General features: G+C 37.3%; 1 protein-coding gene and 1 long non-coding RNA gene across 2 annotated transcripts; one reads left to right on the forward strand and one right to left on the reverse strand.

Annotated features, from left to right (window-relative positions):
• The first annotated feature begins 3717 nt into the window (after positions 1-3717).
• Positions 3718-11635, forward strand: LOC136243634 (synapse differentiation-inducing gene protein 1-like). Its single transcript, XM_066035177.1, has 4 exons — positions 3718-3953; positions 9501-9544; positions 9597-9725; positions 11446-11635. Exons 1-4 carry the CDS (start codon positions 3776-3778, stop codon positions 11596-11598), a joined length of 504 nt encoding a protein of 167 aa, XP_065891249.1. The 5' UTR covers positions 3718-3775; the 3' UTR covers positions 11599-11635.
• Positions 11636-13763: 2128 nt separating this feature from the next.
• Positions 13764-17020, reverse strand: LOC136242760 (uncharacterized). The gene is made up of 3 exons (XR_010694639.1): positions 16707-17020; positions 14858-14921; positions 13764-13962 (listed from the first exon to the last, which is right to left on the reverse strand). It is a non-coding gene; the product is annotated as an uncharacterized lncRNA (long non-coding RNA).
• Between the last annotated feature and the right edge of the window lie 989 nt (positions 17021-18009).

The raw sequence follows: 18009 nt of genomic DNA on the forward strand, positions 1-18009 counted from the left end.
GATCTATGTAGGACTTTACAATGGGGCCAGGGATGCTACTAAATTCTTTGGAATAGCAGCTATTTACCATAGCATGTCCATGTAGCCAGGGGTGGATCCAGAGTTTGGAAAGGGGGGGCAGGGGGGTGTGCACTTTGCTGAACAAGTTGAAGACCAAAAAAAAAAGGTCACAGCAAATAATGGCAGTTCTTTACCAAATGTATATACTATAAAGTAGTATATAAAAATCCTTATTCATAGCTTCATAGTTAAGCTACACTGCCTCATCAACACTGTGACTGCTTTATTAGAGTGATTGACTGCTCTATTAGAGTATCTCAATATTGTATGCATTCTTTTAAAAGGGATGAGTGGGGCACGTGCCCACTGTGCACCCCCCTGGATCCACCACTGGTAGCTGTATAACTACAGGGATATTCAGTGTCACAATTTAGTCAGCAGGCAATTCATTTTCCGCATACTATTTGTAAAATGTAATGTGTGTTGTGTTGTGGGGCTTGCAATTGTATATAAAGGCCCTGAAAGAAGGAATGTGTCTAGATCTGTATTATATGTATTGGAATTGTGCCTCCAGACACTGCTTAGGTTTTGTTTACAATTCTCTTCAATATAGCATTTCAACTTGAGCATAACTAAAGGTTGAACTGACTGAAACTATATATTCTGCCAGAAGAAACTGATTTTGGAATATTACTTTCAAAATGTGTTACTCTTATGGGATCTTGATAGCTAATATTGAATTTTAACTAAAATTTGATATGGAAGGAATATTGTTATGATTGTGAGACAACAAAAGTCAATAGAACATTCAAATCCAGCTCACACACTATAGTATAATGAATACAATACCTTAGCATGTTTTATTAGATGTGGTAGCTAAAGACTTACTGGCCATCCTGAGAAGTTTGATCATGCATGGACCTCCATTGATTTTCCTGGAATAGTTTTATTCCTTCTTGCTCTATTTGATAAATCGCCTTACTATTAACACTATACACACATATATAATTTTATCACTGTAGCTACTATAGCTATATAGCACTTGTAACACTGAAACCCCAACCCAGTGCCAGTTCTTAGCTACATCAATTTCTTTCTGTATTATTAAATGATGTCCTTTCTGTGATCGTGCCAGTTCTATTTGTGTCCTAATTTTACAGTGGATCTAAACTGGTCAGAGCACTACAGCTAGAAGTGTTACAGCCAAAGCATATACAACACTTGCAGAGGCAGAGCTATAGGACTTCATGCAGTTTTGTTAAGCAGGGCACACTGGCAGAAATGACTGCACAGTGTGTTTGCACACTCTGTGAAACATAAACTTTCTAGGGGGATCTGGGGCATGCTACCCCAGGATATTTAACATTCTGAGTCAGAATGTTAAATATTCTGGGGGAGCATGCCCCTAGCAGTGGGGTTGAATTTTGGGGGCAAATGAAAGTTGCAGATGCCGGTTTATTGACAGCTAGAAAAGTAAGCTGCTATACTCTCCCTAAAAATTAACTTTCCGAGAGTGAATTTGGTGACAGTTTTATCTTAAATTTACAATTAGCTATAGATATGTTTTTGCAAAGTTCCTGCAACACTGGAAGCATGAATGTTACTGAACTAGAAAACAGAATTTGTAATGTAGGGCTATGCTAAAGCACAAAAGGTTAAGTAACTTCTGTCATAATACAGAAGTGGCTATCATGCTGGCTGTGGTGACTATATAAAATATACATTATGAAAGTATAGACACTGCCAGAATGTGCTGTGTCCTCATGTCACATTTGACCACAGAGTGGCGTTAAGTAAACACTCATGTGAGCATGGCAAGGAGTGAAATGCATAAACATTTGTATATGCTAAGTAATGAATACAGCCTGGTTCAATTTGGGTCTGGAGATAGCCACTCATTGTATTTATGCACCAGAAATATCCTTTGAGAGGCTGAGATGTATTATTGCAGCATTCGTTGCACAGAGGTCTTTGGTAGTGGTGATGGATAGAATGCAACAGGTTCTGATTCAGTACACTCTCAACAGAGAAACACTGATAATTGCAGCATCATAAAACCAAGAATATTAAAAAAAACTGTCTCCACAAGTTTTAGCGGTCTGGTCATTCTTCTTCAAGAAATAATAAAAATTCGAAACAGTGAAATAATGATTTTCCAAAATACCATGACATGATACAGTCAAACCTCTTTAATCCAACACTCAATGGGAACCATAATTTTTGCTGGATTAAGGAAGTTTTTGGATTATCAAGTTACCTCTGTAATCCGACATTGTATTGTTATGTTGGATTGTGCAGTAGTTACAGGAAAAACAGATCACACAATGTTTTAAACATTAAGTAATTATAGAATTTGCAAGTATTACAGCTTTTTACTTTTATTGTCAACCAGTTAAAGCCTTTGGTTGCTTAAAATTAGTTTCCTTGATTGTTTTTTAATGCTGCTATTATTCTCTGTTGGATTACAAAGGTCGAAAACAATGTACTTCCAAGTCTAAGGAATCAAATTTTGTGTCGGATTATGGAGAGCAGAGGTGTCAGATTAAAGTTTTCTATACAAAATTAAAGTGTTGATAAATGACACTTTGGTTGGATTAGAAAAGATTCTGGATTACGCAGGTGTTGGATTAGAGAGGTTCGGCTGTAATAAGAAAAACAGACATAACTTCATATTTTAAAACTCTGTTAATGCTTTTAATTTATTCTGTACGCTCACTGATTCATGCCTGGAGTTCCAATAACTTACATGACTGCAGATAATTGCCTACATGTATAGCCTTAGAAAAAGGGACAGAATGAATGTTTAGATACTGAAGCTTTAACATCAGATAGCTAGAGCAATAAATTAGAATAGAGATTTACACAATTCAACAATCAATGGGCCTGCAGAACTTTCAATAGTCAAAATGTATGAAAACTTTGTGGACTCCTTAAAATGAGGTAGAAAAGGGAGACACAATTTATTAATCAGTGATGCACAAGAAAAAGAGATAAAAATGCTAGGATGAAAATGGTCCCTGCACAGATTATAGCTAGCTAAATGCACTAACGTTTTCTGTTTCATATTGTCAGAGGCCAACTTTTGGATGGCTGAGAAAGAAATTCCTATGCTCTTGCCAAGGAATTTGTGCAGTTGACATCAGAAAATCGTGGTTGACATTGAAAATCGTGTGGTGGACACAACACAATGGCTACTAAAATGAAGTGAAACACACTTGGAAGGTTGAAAGTCAAAACAGATTGACTGATGTAAGCACTTCTTGATGAGAGTCAACACTAGCTACTTGATATAACACTATTACACCATGCAGTGCTTCAGTTTGTGCATTGTAGCACTATTGAAGGTTGGGTGTATCAACTCAGTACATCTTATGATAATGACTGGCACGGTACTACTTAACTGTATGCAAGTCAAGGGACTGCACAATATCATGCGTAAACTGACTACGAGCTAGAGAACCATCACAATGATAAGACTATAACTATAGTATAAGCATGCACACACTGGTTGCTCTATAGCTACCAGCAGGAGAGCCATCAGATGATAAGTGTTTACAGTATACACATTAGTTGATCATTTGGAAAGATTAATTTTATTATAGCCCTCAAGCTATCGAAATTTTATCTTTTAATCATTATGATAGCAGGAGCTTATAATTATGGGCTCCTGATGCGATAGTCACGTGCAAGTAATGCAATTTAAAACGAGCGATTTTGAGTTATCCGGCGTGGTAAAATTCAGCTGAGATCGAGACTGAGATCAAGCGTAACTGAGATGGAGCAAGCAACTACCACTGACCAGTACACTTCAGCACAACCATCAATGGAAGCATATCCTCCTGACTTAGCAGCTGCTGATCACATGGAATTATATCGATCTGCTGCTAACCCTACCGATCATAAGGAATATCAACCTGTGAGCCCTATCGTTCAGCGCCCGGCTCCGCCATATGGTAAGTTCCCGTCCCGTGGTTAACTGTGTTAGACGTTGTAAGGTCACACTGGTAACCAATGACATGTTATTGCGCCGCACTGTTACATCTCCGGAGGGCAACGTTGCTATAGCTATACTAGTCTATATAGAGCAATTAACTCACCGAATGATCGGACGGACTCCCGGCCAAACTGATCGGACGGGGTCGATCACTCGAGCTACAACAGGAATTTTTGAACAACTTATATGTCTTCAAGGTTATGGGACTTTGCACATAGAGTATCAGCTTTCTCGGCTTCTTTTTCTGGAGGCAGCAGCCCTAGCCTGCCAAAGTCATTTCCGTATAATGCACCCGCTAGCTATCAATGTATTGCCCCACCACCCCCCCTCGGGCGTAAGTGGGGCTTTACAGGGGGAATTGACACGAAACTGCTTCCCCACTATGGGGCATTTGACGATCGTTCAGTAAGTGCCCAAATATTTTTTGTTGTAACTTCCTTCGCTATATGTCAAATCCCGAGTTAATCCCGCCGCGTTGCAACTGGGGCCAACGGTGGGGATTTGACACGATAGGTTTTCCCTACTATGGGGCATTTGACATTCGGCTGTGTCAAATCCCCACTATAGCCCCATATATGCCCGAGGGGGGGGGGGGGGGGGGGGCAGTGGGGCAATACATTGATAGGTGCATAATCCGGAAAAAAAGTCGATTCACGGACACCCACAGTTTACAATCACACTTCAAATAAATGTATTCCACTTGAACCACCAATTGTTTTTGGTGGAACTACTTCTTATAGTACAAGGACACCAGTATATTTTGCGAACATACCAGTATGCTTCGCTTATGCTTTACTCAACGTTTTTTCGTTCAGTATAACTAAACATTTAATGGTGGAATGCATTATGCACTTGTCAATTTCATGCCCCACCCACCCCACCTCCGGGGAGAGTGGGGGAATACAGGAGATTTGACAAATTGTGGTGTCAAATTCCCCACTACTGGGGAAAAATTGGCTGTCAAATCCCCACTATGTCCCCACCCCCATAGTAGGGGATTTGACAACACCTCAAGGATGACTAAGTGCATATTTCATGCATGCGACTAGTAATAAACCTGCAACTACCAAAAATCAGTCAGTGAATTGGACAACTGTCAATTGCCCCAGGGGTGAGGACAAGAAGCAATGTCAAATCCCCACCTGGGGTGTGGGGACGCCCCATGAAATTGACGAGTGCATTACCATCCTGATCTGTAACTGACTGTAGTAATTCTCCATTTTATGAGTAGCTACGTGGATGTCCTTAAGCGGCACTGTGACTCACTCCTTTGATAACATTAATATGATTGTAACTATATGCATGTTTTGTGTGTGTGTGTGTGTGTGTGTGTGTGTGTGTGTGTGTGTGTGTGTGTGTGTGTGTGTGTGTGTTTTAAGTTGTTTACCTTGGTTGTCTTTGTATCGGTTATACCTTGCTTTATTTAGTTTTGTGTGTATTATCTATGTATTGTAATGTGTCCCTCCAGGCAAGGAAGAATGGCTGTAGCCGATTGCTTGGAGGTTAAATCAAATCAAGCTACATCCAATCAACAGTTTTATATCTTCACTTTTTAGAGCAACTCATCTACTTTCTAAATATTCCCAGTTTATTTAATCAAATCCTTTTAATCACAAATCTAATCGACTAACCATTATGTACAGTATGTTACCATTTCGTTTTTTTAATCGTAATTTCGCATAATTTCGCACTCTTACTGTGTTCCTAGGATTAGGAACAGCACCACTAGGGTTAGAAAACCACCCCTAGGATTAGGAGCAGCACCCCTAGGATTAGGAACAGTGCTCTTGGGACTAGGACAGCACCCTTAGGATTAGGAGGAAGCTCGAATAGGATTAGGACAATGTTTTAAAACATTAGGTTAGGTTAGGGTATGGGTTAGATCAAAAGTTCATAATATATATAGGGAGGGCTCCCTATATATATTATGAACTCTTGGTTAGATATATAGTGATTTACATTTGTAACATTAAATAGCAATGGCAAAAATAATAAAAGTTGGTAGCTAGCACCAGTGGTACAGTGGTTAGGAATGCTGCTCTTCAGCTGGAGGTCCATGGTTTGAGTGCCCTTTGTACCTTTTATTCCTCATTTTTTATACCTTTTGGTGTCAGTTTTTCTAAGTTATAATAGTAACATACTGTACCTAATGGCTTTTGTAATAGCTGATTGCACCATAATATGGAAATTTGATCAAGTATACGTTGTTTGAGATAAGTTTACAGGAAATGTGTACTGTATACTAACTATACTTTTGCAAACACCGTATACTTCTGTACACTTAAATTCATGGTGTTATGATTACTCCAGTGACGCATTTGATTTGTAATTTGTGATTTAAAGGATTTGATTAATACAAACTGGGGATATTTAGAACGTAGTTGAGTTGTTCTACAAAGTGAAGACATAAAACTGTTGATTGGATGTAAGTGTGATTTGTGAACTGTGGGTGTCCGTGAATCAACTTTTTTTTCCCTGATTATACATATTAATTGGAAATGACTTTGCAGGGCTACTGCCACCAGACAAAGAAGCTGAGAAAGCTGATACCTGGTGTGCAAAGTCCCACAGCCTTGAACTATCCAAAGACATATGAGTTGTTCAAAACTTCCTGTTGTGGCTCGAATAATTGTGTCTGATTTTGGAGCCCATCCAATATTTAGTGAGTTACTCTAGCTAGCTATTGCTAACACAGAAATTGAGAAATGCAGAATTAACAAATGTCAAGGCAGCAGAAAAAAATAACTGTCGGTTTTTATATGTTGGGGAGAGCTATGGGCCATTATAATAAATAGCTAGCTAGCTAGCTACTGAGTTACGTAGCTATAAGATACTACACAACCATACATGTAGCGGGTATTATAACTCTGTAGCTTGACTCTGTAACTTTACAACTTTGGATGTAACTGTGAATCAAGGCTGGATATAACAACACACTAGTATGAGAATGTCAGCATGAGAATGTCTGGACAAAGTTAACATCCATGGGTTTGTGTTGTTGGAAAGAAGCCACTTGGAGGAGTACTAAAGGAGTGGGAATGCTTGAATGATGTAACTATAGTTATATAGCTGTCAATGTAACTGGATGCTGTGGAGAGCACTACTGCATGCATATGTCCTTTAATATTTGAAAACCCTTCAATTTCTATCTTTTATCTATATACTGAACAAAAATAAACAAGCAGCTGAAATGCTACTGCCTCTTAGGGCTTGTTGGTTCATAGTAAACACCTTGAACAGTCTCTGCTTTCCATGTTTACCCTCCAGTTCCCACAGGTAAAGGACCAACCAATCCAGCACACCCCGGTGGGTTGTAATGGTGATGTGAGAACCAGTTGTTTCACTTATAATGTAAGGAGGGGGTTCCCAAGGATTTCAGGAAACCCCCTTTGAAATTTGGCTAGATTCCTAAGAATCCAACAGGAACCTAACACACTAAGTTTGGCAGCACAAATAAAGCGCACTTACAATTTATAGTAAAACTTACATTCATCTCTCAGGGAAGGATCTACAGATGGGGCACAAGCCCCTTGAAAGCTTTGCCATTTTTATTGAGAAAGGATAACCATCTTTAGACCGAACATTAATTGTAGCAATATGGACCAACCTAGCCGTTTCCCAGGGGCTAAACAAATATAATTAATTCACTATTAAATTAATGTATTAGCAGCTAATTCGTGCATGAAATGTAGGAGTTTTTGACCAATCAAATGTTTAATGCCTGAGGGCGCCCCAGCTGCTGGTGGCTTAATGTTATACTGTTGGAACTCCCCTTAAAAATCCTGGCAACGCCAATGACTTATGACTTCATCCAATCCTGAACAGAGTACTAAACAAACAGCATGAGGATTAATTGACGCTACACACACCAACTTTTGGTTTTGTGTTCAGGTACCTTACTCAGGTGAGTTGTAATGGCGATGGAAGTCACTTCATCAATTACCAGATCCTATATATGTACTGAATGATAATTTGAGGGCTCCTATTATTGTGTATTGCAGTTGTCATGATGTCAGACAATGAAAAAATAGTCTCGCCTTGCTTGCTATCATTGTGTGGTAGAGATATATTATATAAATGATCATATAGGGACCTGCAAAGAGGGCTACTACAAACCTGTGTAGCAGGCAGTCAGAAACATGTTACTAAAACTGTTGAATGCAGAAAACAATCCTAGACCAGGTGGTGACTTGATCCACAGCTTGCAGTTATGTCTGATTGCATCATTCAAAATGTTAACAATCAGGCTTCATAACTCCACTAGTACTGTTGATGGCAGTATACTATGAAGTGTTATTAGATCAGTTGTTTTATACTGAGCCATGACAGAAATGTTGCATGCTAGCTTGCAGTAAGGCGAAGGCTGCCTAGGTCCAGTCATGGATTTTTTCTCCTTTCTCCACCTTTTCAAACACACTTTCTATAACAACTTTAAAAAACAGGCTGTAGGACCAGGTGTCCTACAGACCTTCAGCACTTGTGCTGTAAAGCCTTAGTAAATAAATAAATAAATAATGTACTGCTAGGAGGAAGGCTTTTGTACATTAGAATATTATTTGTTCCGAGTAGCTACATTTATTTTATCTTTCTTTGAATCTACCAGAGGCTTACGCACAAGTGTATCACCCAGTCACTTTTAGCTGATTTTGTGCAAAGGCAGTGGAGCTATAGCAGGATATGGTCATAACTTATTGGCTCTATACACTCTTTACATATATAGGTACAGCGTGTATCTATATAGTAATGTAATATGCACATCATAATACAAGTACTTATACTCTATATACAATTATTTATAAAAGTACATGTGATCAAAGTTTTATGTACATGTACATTGTCTGGTTATAGCTATACAGATACATGAGATACCATAGTGAAGATTGATGGGATTAATTTCAAGCCCCTCACTCAGCCCATGTTCATTGTAGTTTACACAAAGGCTATGTATGTCTTGTGAAATTATAATATTAAGTAAGTGAGCTTTTCTATACCTGATAGGAAATGTATAGAATACAGAGATTGCCACGTTAGCCATGCACCCTGTTGCTTTGTAAAGCTTAAATTCATTGCATGGTTGTGATGGACCGTGATAGAGAACCTACATTAGAATTCAAAACATATCTATTTTCAGGCTTTTGTTATATGCATTTCGAATGTTAGAATCATTACATTGAAACATGGACTCCATCAGACAGGAAATATTGTGAAACTTGGCATGTGTAATGCATCAATAACGGTGATATAGCAACAATGTATGTGAAATGTAGTAAACTAATGATTTCATGTCTCTGTATGCTATTACTTTGTAAGTGTTATTGAAGACAGTGACAAGTTTTAGTTTCATTTTGGTGATTTATACTTGTAGTTAGGGAGTATTATTTACCAATGCAAATGGTCAACATGTAAAATAAAAGTGTTGATTTGTCATTCAATACATTCATGCATTTCTAATCCATGAGCACACATGTGCTTATTTAAGCTACAATTGTGTTGATCATCTCTACAGCCCATTCACAACAGCAGTCACAAGCAGCAACTACTAATTTTTCGGTAAGTTTGTTATATAAACTAAGTGAATATAGTAATGTGTGTATCATTGTAGGTGGTGGCCGTAGCACAGCAGCGGACCACTCTTGTTGCTTGTCCTCCAAACCATCTTGCACTGTCATTGGTGAATCTGATCTGCTGCTGTTTCCCTATTGGAATTGCAGCATTAAGCTACTCTCTAAGTGTATGAATCATATTGTTTGTTGTATGTAGCCTGAGGGTGGTATTTTGGCAGACTTTTAATGTAGTAGTTTCTAAAATCCAATGTACCAAATTCTAATGCTCCACACCACATAGTATCCTTACTTCTTTAAAGGCAGGCTTTTGTTAATCTGCAGGCACAGCATGTTAGCACACATACAATATTGTTGTGTACATTTCCGTGTGTGTCAATGGCTACATGAACATAAGTATCTGTAAAGGTGAACTGGAGACTGTTAAGTCACCATTTACTACAGAAAAAAAGTTAAATAGTATAGGAGTTATTGTTTCCCAACCATAATATATTTTATTATTTATTTATTTATTGATTAGCAAAACCCTTATGGGTAACACACTAACGTACAATTACATTATTAAGTAAATAAGTATGACCTAAATGTGTTGGTGTCAATTTCATGAAGATCAGGATAGGGTAAGGAATTCCATTCAATGGTCATCTTGGGGAAAAAGGAGTTTCGATAGATTTCTGTTCTTGATTGGTAGTGAGAAAATTTTAATTGATGGTTAGCTCTAGTGTTTGGAAAGGATGGAGATGGCAAGTAGTGGTGCAGAACAATAAGTAGATAATTTACTAATTTAAATAAAAGGATTAGTCTATTGTTTTTGCGTCGATCTTGTAGAGTTTGCCAATTTAACTGATGTAGGGTTTTTATTTATCAGAAGCTAGTCTCATAGTACATTCATGCATCCTTGACAGTATTTGTTGGGTACAATCAAGCAATGTAATATGCCTTTTCAGAAAGTTTATAAAGCAAAAAATGTTATTGACTAAGAGATTGACCAACTGACTGACTAATTGACTGACTTGACTGACTGACCAACTGACTGACTGACCAACCAACTGACTGACTGATCAACCGACTGACTGACCGACCGACCGACCGACCGACCGACCGACCGACCGACCGACCGACCGACCGACCGACCGACTGACAGACCGATGGACTGACTGACAGACCAACCAACCGACTGACTGACTGAGTGACCGACTGACTGTCCGTACTGACCAACCAGTTGACTGACTGACTGGACTGACCAACCAGCTGACTGACTGACTGGACTTACTGACTGAATGACTGACTGACCAACTGACTGACTGACCGTACTGACCAACCAGCTGATAAACTGCCTGGACTTACTGACCGACGGATGGACTGAGTGACTAACAATTTATGGCTTCAAACAGTTACGTCATATGGCTAGCACTTTATAAATATCACTTGAGCCAGATCTTTTTTAGTATATATAATTATATGGATTGCACTGGAATGCATGTGTGCATTGTTGCTGTTTGCCATTATGAACACAATGAATGACACAACCTAACAAGAAGGATAATGTGAAAGTGTGGGTTTCTGACATGTGCCTTTTGGTGTGCTGTAAAAGTCATGATCTTACCTTTGTCCTTCTTTGTGTCCACTTCTTTTTGCTTTAGCACACAATATACAGTATATGATGGTGGTTGTGTTTTCAAGTGCAAACTATACTCAGGATAAATAAAAGTAACAGCCAAGACTAAATGGCTGGATTTGTGTCAGCTGCATATAACTATTATTAATAGATATATTCCCAAACACCTTTTGTACTGCACCTGGGACAGATAATGATGGCAATGAAGAATTCATAGCATCTTACTTAGTTAATATGGTTAGAGTTGCAGTATATATATATATATTTTATAGGTAGACGCTAAATTCAGAGCAGGTAACTATGAAGAGGCAAAGAGGGCTTCTAACACTGTGAGATCTCTCAACATTGTTGGATTTACAGTTGGATCCATCTTCTTTGTTTGCTCCATCATATTTGTCGTGGTTTCAGTGGCAGTACCACCATAGCAAACTGCAGCCAGTTGACACTAGTAACTTAACTGCTTTCGTGTATCATATGTACTGTTTTGCATTACATTTTCAGATATCAAAAACAGTTCAAATAAACATCAGTTGTGATGACAGTTAGATCACAGCATGTTTAGTTAAGTGTATTCTATAATATGACCAGATTTTCACATTTTGCAACTGGAATATTTTTATAGTTAAAATAAACAAGAGGTCATAATATATATAGCCCTATATATGGTATGGACTTTTGAAATAAGGTATTACAAACCTCTACTCAGCTTTAAAGTGATTATAATCAGTAGTCAGTACCTTAAATTACAAGAAATTTTATGAAATATTTAACAGGTGCATAAATGTTTTTGTGGTGGCACATAGTAAGTGTAGATTTCTATGTATTTTGCATGTGACGTATGTACTGATTTTCCAAACTTCAGTCACAATTATACTCTCTTGGTAATACATATCATTCGGTTTATACTAAACAAGATGATGTTGTATAAAATTGTTTGTTATATGTAGTAGCCTTCATCTACGTATAATAATTATATTACATAATATGATTACTAGCTATAGGAAAATGTGCTTACACTATAGTCAGTTGTATAACTACATAACTTAGCAAACTACAGATGTAGCTAATCATTGAGTATAGTTATAGTTTTATGCATATATAATCACACATGAATTGTGACATCCATGGTTGGTTGGATGAAAATATGTATATAGATTACCATTAATATTTTTTTATTACCATTATGTGCTTTTTAATATGCTAACTTGCACCCAACTATTTTGGTAAAATATTGATTTTTTTGATGTTGCTGCTTCCTGTACATATATGCTAATTAAGTTAAAGGACATTTGTAGCCATACATTTAGACACACTGGCTAGGCTTATGCACTTGAATAGCATTTTCTCACTTGGAATTTAATGCATATGGGAGAAAGGCTATTTTCAGTTACTCATGCATGACTGAAGGCATGATATATTGTATAGAATTATATGCTTATAAGCATATTTTTAGAGTCTATGTATATACATTTAAATTTAAGGATGCATGCATGGGTTTCCTCCAGTACTAGTGGTAAGAATACAAGTTTAAAACTGTGAATTTTGTTTGGTTGATTACTATATGAAATATACGTATGTTTCATGGATCTATACAAGGGGGATGCTGACTAAAGAATTAATTCTTTGCAGAATATTCTAAGATGAGCAAGTGACAGACCTTGGTATAGATATATCTGTACAGTTATATGGTATTATACAGTGTCACAATTAAGTGCAAGTTTGTGTGTTTGTGAAGCTCTGCAAGCATGCAGGAATGGTCTGAGGAGTTGTGTCTCTACTAGACACTGTTTAGATTTTGGAATATTGCCTTTTAAAACTACACTAACACCTTGTAGTGCTTATAATTATGGGTCTTGATTTTTGACTCAAATTTGTTGACATGGAAGAAATCGTTATAATAGAAGAAATTGAATTCCATCTTATGCACTAGTATTTCAAATACCTTTGCGTGTTTTATTAGATGCGGTAGAGATTTTTGATCATGTGTGCATCTTCATTTTTTCCCTATTCCTTCTCCTTATTCTATCCACCTTACCAATAAATAACTTTGTAAGTTAGCATGCTACCCTTACAAGGCTTTGCATATATACATCATATATACATCAATAATCTGCATGTAAATGCTATCCCACTGGGGACCTGTGAGAATATGCTATATAGCTTAGTTATAATTATATGAGCACTTAACACTGTGACATCCCCAGGCTGACCATAGCTCCATTAAATTAAAGCCCCGCACTGCACGTACAGATTGCCACTGGGCTTGGGAAAAGCAGCCAGCAAAAGCAGACCACTTAAGTCTAGCTGATTTTGATTGTGAAATTAGATAGTTTATTCATGTAGCTTTGTTTTCTGGGTGAAAAATCAAATCTGATGACATGGGCAGCAATAAGACCGGTTTTCCCAGACTGGGTCACATATATACATATCCTAACAGAGGATGCATTTTGTTGCTGAGTAAAAATTGGTTGTTACTTTTACTAACTAGTTGGATTTGTTATTGTCAACTTATTGTCTACCGCATGCCTATATGTCAATATCACATGCAACCATTGGTATAACAATCAGTTGATGCATTGCATGACACAATTATGTATTTAACACAAACCATCAGTTCATCACAGTAGCCATTTGTCCATAATGAAATAATTGTAAAAAACACAGTAAAAGTAATGGCAAGGATGATCATAAAGTATCCAAGTACAATACTGAGATAGTTGACAGTTGCTACTCTAAAAAGAAATCAGTACTGCTTCCTTATATTGACCTTTCTTGTATAAGTAGTCCACCTATAGAATATAATGTGATACATAGCTAGCATTTTGTAAATTCCTCCAACTAAATGTACCACATCACAACCAATATAAATTTTATGCATTGTGCATTACTATGTAGGAATGATGGGATGACAATTGACAGGAGAATATACGTACTGTATATGAGGTTGATGCTGCCTTGCTGCTGGCTATAAAGTACGTGTTGTTTGTTTTCTTTTACATTAAATTAAAATTACTGAATTTAAACTCTCTTTTCAGTTATAATGGAGAATAATAGCTAGTTCTTTAAATATTAGACAATTCAGTTTTGAATTTGCTGCACCTGGCTTACCAACTGTAATGCTAGTTCAAGCTATGTAGTTCTCGTATTTGAGTGGAATTGCTCTGTAGTAGTAGCTACTCACTGTCTGGAGAGCTTTGCCATACAGTATAGTAAATGATTATTCATACCCATAGCAATGGCGGATCTAGAAATTTTCAGAGGGGGTTTCAGATTCCACTCAACTTCAGCCTAGCTGTAAGTCGAAGACCAAAAAAAAAAAAATCACATCCTGCTCTTAAATGCCATAATTGTGAGTAGAAAATCCTACTATAACACACTACGTATAACTCGTAGCGATTTTATCAACCACACGATGAGTCATCAATAAATTTGGGGCGCGTACTATTTTCAGAGGGGGTTTCAGCTGAAACCATTGCAACCTCCCTGTATTTGCCACTGCATATAGGGAGTATATCAGTGCTAAAAACTTCTATCGGAAATAGGCAGAAAAGATTTATCACTGACAGAACAAGATAGTTTGGCAGCTTGGCAGGTATATTAACTGTTCTATACCATTCAAGGTCACCACAACCTGTTATAACAATAGACATTATTGCATTTATAAATTAACATACCAACACTTACTGGAATATTACTAGGGGTTGTTGGAGGTATCTGTTGTATTTGATTTGTATGATGTATGGCTGAGCTACATGTGGAGATGTCATGATCATAACATATGCATATAATCATGAATTGATCGTATGGAATAAAGAATTGAAACTACTAGTAAACAATGAAATCAAAACTTGGCCAAAGAAACAACAATGACCAACATGTATCAATACACAAGTGTTATCAGATGTAACAATCAATCTGAAAATAACTATATAAATACATGTGCTATTTGTAGCATTACATGAAGCTCAGCAGACCTTCAGAAATATACAGCTATACACCTGTACTTAATTTTGATACTAAAATATTAATGTTAAACATCATCGTGATTTTGATTGCATATGAACCTGACCACCATGCTTATTATAATAATAGCTGGTGCATGTTATCAATCATTATCAACAGTAAAGTGAAGCTATAAACTGATTGCAACTTACGTATGTGACTGGAGGTTGGCAAATGACACAGGTGCAACCATGCATGGTACTCTTGCACAGATCCTTCATCAAGTACGTGCATGCATGCACTCATTGATTTTAGATTATAAACCAGTACGTATCCATATCATCCAAGCACCTACACCGATCTGCAATCTAGCACACTTGAGGAAGATCAAGGTGACAAAGCTAATGATATATATTTGCAATCTAAGGGTGGTAACTAAGTAGCCTTGATAGATGAAATCTTTACCAAAGATACCAATGGACTGGAGCTATCCTGCCATGCATGCAGGATGGTTCCAATATTTTTAGAATTTTCTGCGTTCTCGTGGTAAACTGAACCGTGTAAAATCTGAGTGGGTGGTGGGTTAGGTGGGGTTCTGTTATATGACTTTGAAATCATGTATTACATTTAAGGCACAAGGCCAATAACAGTCCATCGGGAACTGAAAACTCACAAAATATACAAATTTGGCCAATAAATAACAGCCCATTGAGAAGTGTGGAGAATTCCATGCATTACTGATGGACCATGATCTCACAAAACATACATATTTTGTAGACTGCATGGAAGACGTGGTACTAAATTACATCATGCAATCTGAATTTGTGTAGGGTAAAAAGATCAGTAAAATCAATGCAGGTAGCTAAACTTTTTTGAAGTATTTCTACTCACTAATCAATTCATCATTAATCACTACCTGAAATAGAAACCTTGTAGTCATACCTTCATCGATATTCGGGCTTTGCTGAAAAAATGGAGTGACTTTTCTGTACAGGTGGTTTATGAACACAAAATTTTAATCACCTCCCAAAACTTACCTTTTCAGCGTGTGAAAAAAACAACTGATTCTTCCATGCTCAAGTTTATTAATGGTTTTAGTCCTCAAAACCTTGATGCAGTTGACATTGTTCTGTTGCCCTACAAAAATGGCTGATAATTTGTGCATGTGGCACATTTCTGTTACCACACCTCTTGCACACAGCTATATTATGTTCACCCTAGAAGCATATGCCGGTCTGTGCAAGACAGGCAGTAAAATTATTAGCTTCACAAATCTGTGTGTATACATCAAAAACTGTGGCCAGAAATTCTTTTTCTACGTGACAACACTCATAGTACATCAACTTTGAGCATGTTTCAGCTATAAATAATATTGTTGAGTATATACGAAGCTTTAAAAAAGAAAGAAGCATGTGTAACCTCGGACTGCATGCGACCACAGAGTAGGCTGCCTAGAGCACTACTGTGGGCATGGAAAGGTACAAAAAGAGAAAAAAAACCACACACGATTATACACATAAAATTACAATGATAATTACAATATTAGCTAACTACGTATCTAGTTCGGACACCACTCTTTACATTGTCTCACCATGAAAATCCTCTGAGAGGCAGAGATACTGGCAGAGGCTGCTTCATCTAACCGCCAACTCCTGATTCCACTTTTTGATGTGTTTAACTCAGGAAGGATAAACCTAAACAAATTGACCAAGTTCTGGATAGAAGAGAATTGGTAATGCCCCAATACTGTTATCTCAATTGTTTCATAATAATTAGCGATGTTGAGGCGATCAAATTCAGCCAACAACTGAAGGTAATCAGTTTTGTTCTGTTTTCTAGATCGAGCTGACTGAATATGATGAATAGAGTCTAGTGGACATGTTAATTCCAACAGTGCAATGGATGAGCTCTGAGGATTGTAAATTACAATATCAGGACGTAATACTATACTATAGCTATACGTCGTTATCTCAGTAGGTAGAGACACACGAGCATAATTTAATACAGTCACACTAGTTAATATCCATACCAAAATTAATAGACGGCATGCAGGTATGTGTGATTGAATGGCATTATTTATTATATTATTATTGTATAATGTACAAACCTCAATCACGAGTATAATGTACATGATTAGTTAACAAATAAATGATAATAAACTTAATTACATGTAACTATAATAGTAAAGATTTAAAAGTATCAACATTATCAGTTTCCACGAGGTGATCAGGTAGGTGAATCCATGCATAGTCTAATTGCTCTAGGGAAGAATGATTGCATGTAGGAATCAATTCTTGAGGGTAAATGTAGGTATTTCCTGCTACTACTACGGGTGGTGCTTGGGACTTATGAAGGATATGATCATAAGGGATATCTACATACCGATTAATGATTCTGTGAAACATAACTAAGATTGAGTCATCTCTTTGCTTTTCTAATGATTTGAGCTACGTACATCAAAAGTGATGTATGCCGGATGATGTATGTAGCTATGTGGCAGGCAAACATGCTATAGCAAATAAATTTACTACTGCACAGAGATCAGAGGAGAAGTCATGAGCTAGGATTATCGATAGGGTTTCAAAGACCGATAATTTTCACGATCAACACTAGTAGTTGGGGCTGTACTCTGTAGGCACTGATGGATGTGTTGAAGTTTTGAATGCAGGAAGATACTGGTAAATTTCCCCATCAGTTGGCACACCCTCTGATTCCATCATAATAAGCTGCGTAAGACTAGCTAGTTTGCTTCTTCTCTTCCGCCTGTGCACACCAAACACACGACTTCAGTAATGCATTGATCACGTGCAATGACATGTTGGTTATCGCGTGCACAGCATCCTTTGTATACCATGGGTTCAGCTAGGTATTAGGCCATTCCAAGTGGTAATCTA

Source organism: Dysidea avara, chromosome 13 (genome assembly GCF_963678975.1).
Source record: "Dysidea avara chromosome 13, odDysAvar1.4, whole genome shotgun sequence".
In the NCBI taxonomy this organism is placed as follows: Eukaryota; Metazoa; Porifera; class Demospongiae; order Dictyoceratida; family Dysideidae; genus Dysidea; species Dysidea avara.

Bases quoted from the DNA above. Each gene is read 5' to 3' on its own strand.
- LOC136243634 (XM_066035177.1), top strand. From the start codon at position 3,776: ATGGAGCAAGCAACTACCACTGACCAGTACACTTCAGCACAACCATCA. The intron at 3,954-9,500 runs GTAAGTTCCCGT...TCATCTCTACAG, and splicing joins GCGCCCGGCTCCGCCATATG to CCCATTCACAACAGCAGTCA. The intron at 9,545-9,596 runs GTAAGTTTGTTA...GTATCATTGTAG, and splicing joins CAGCAACTACTAATTTTTCG to GTGGTGGCCGTAGCACAGCA.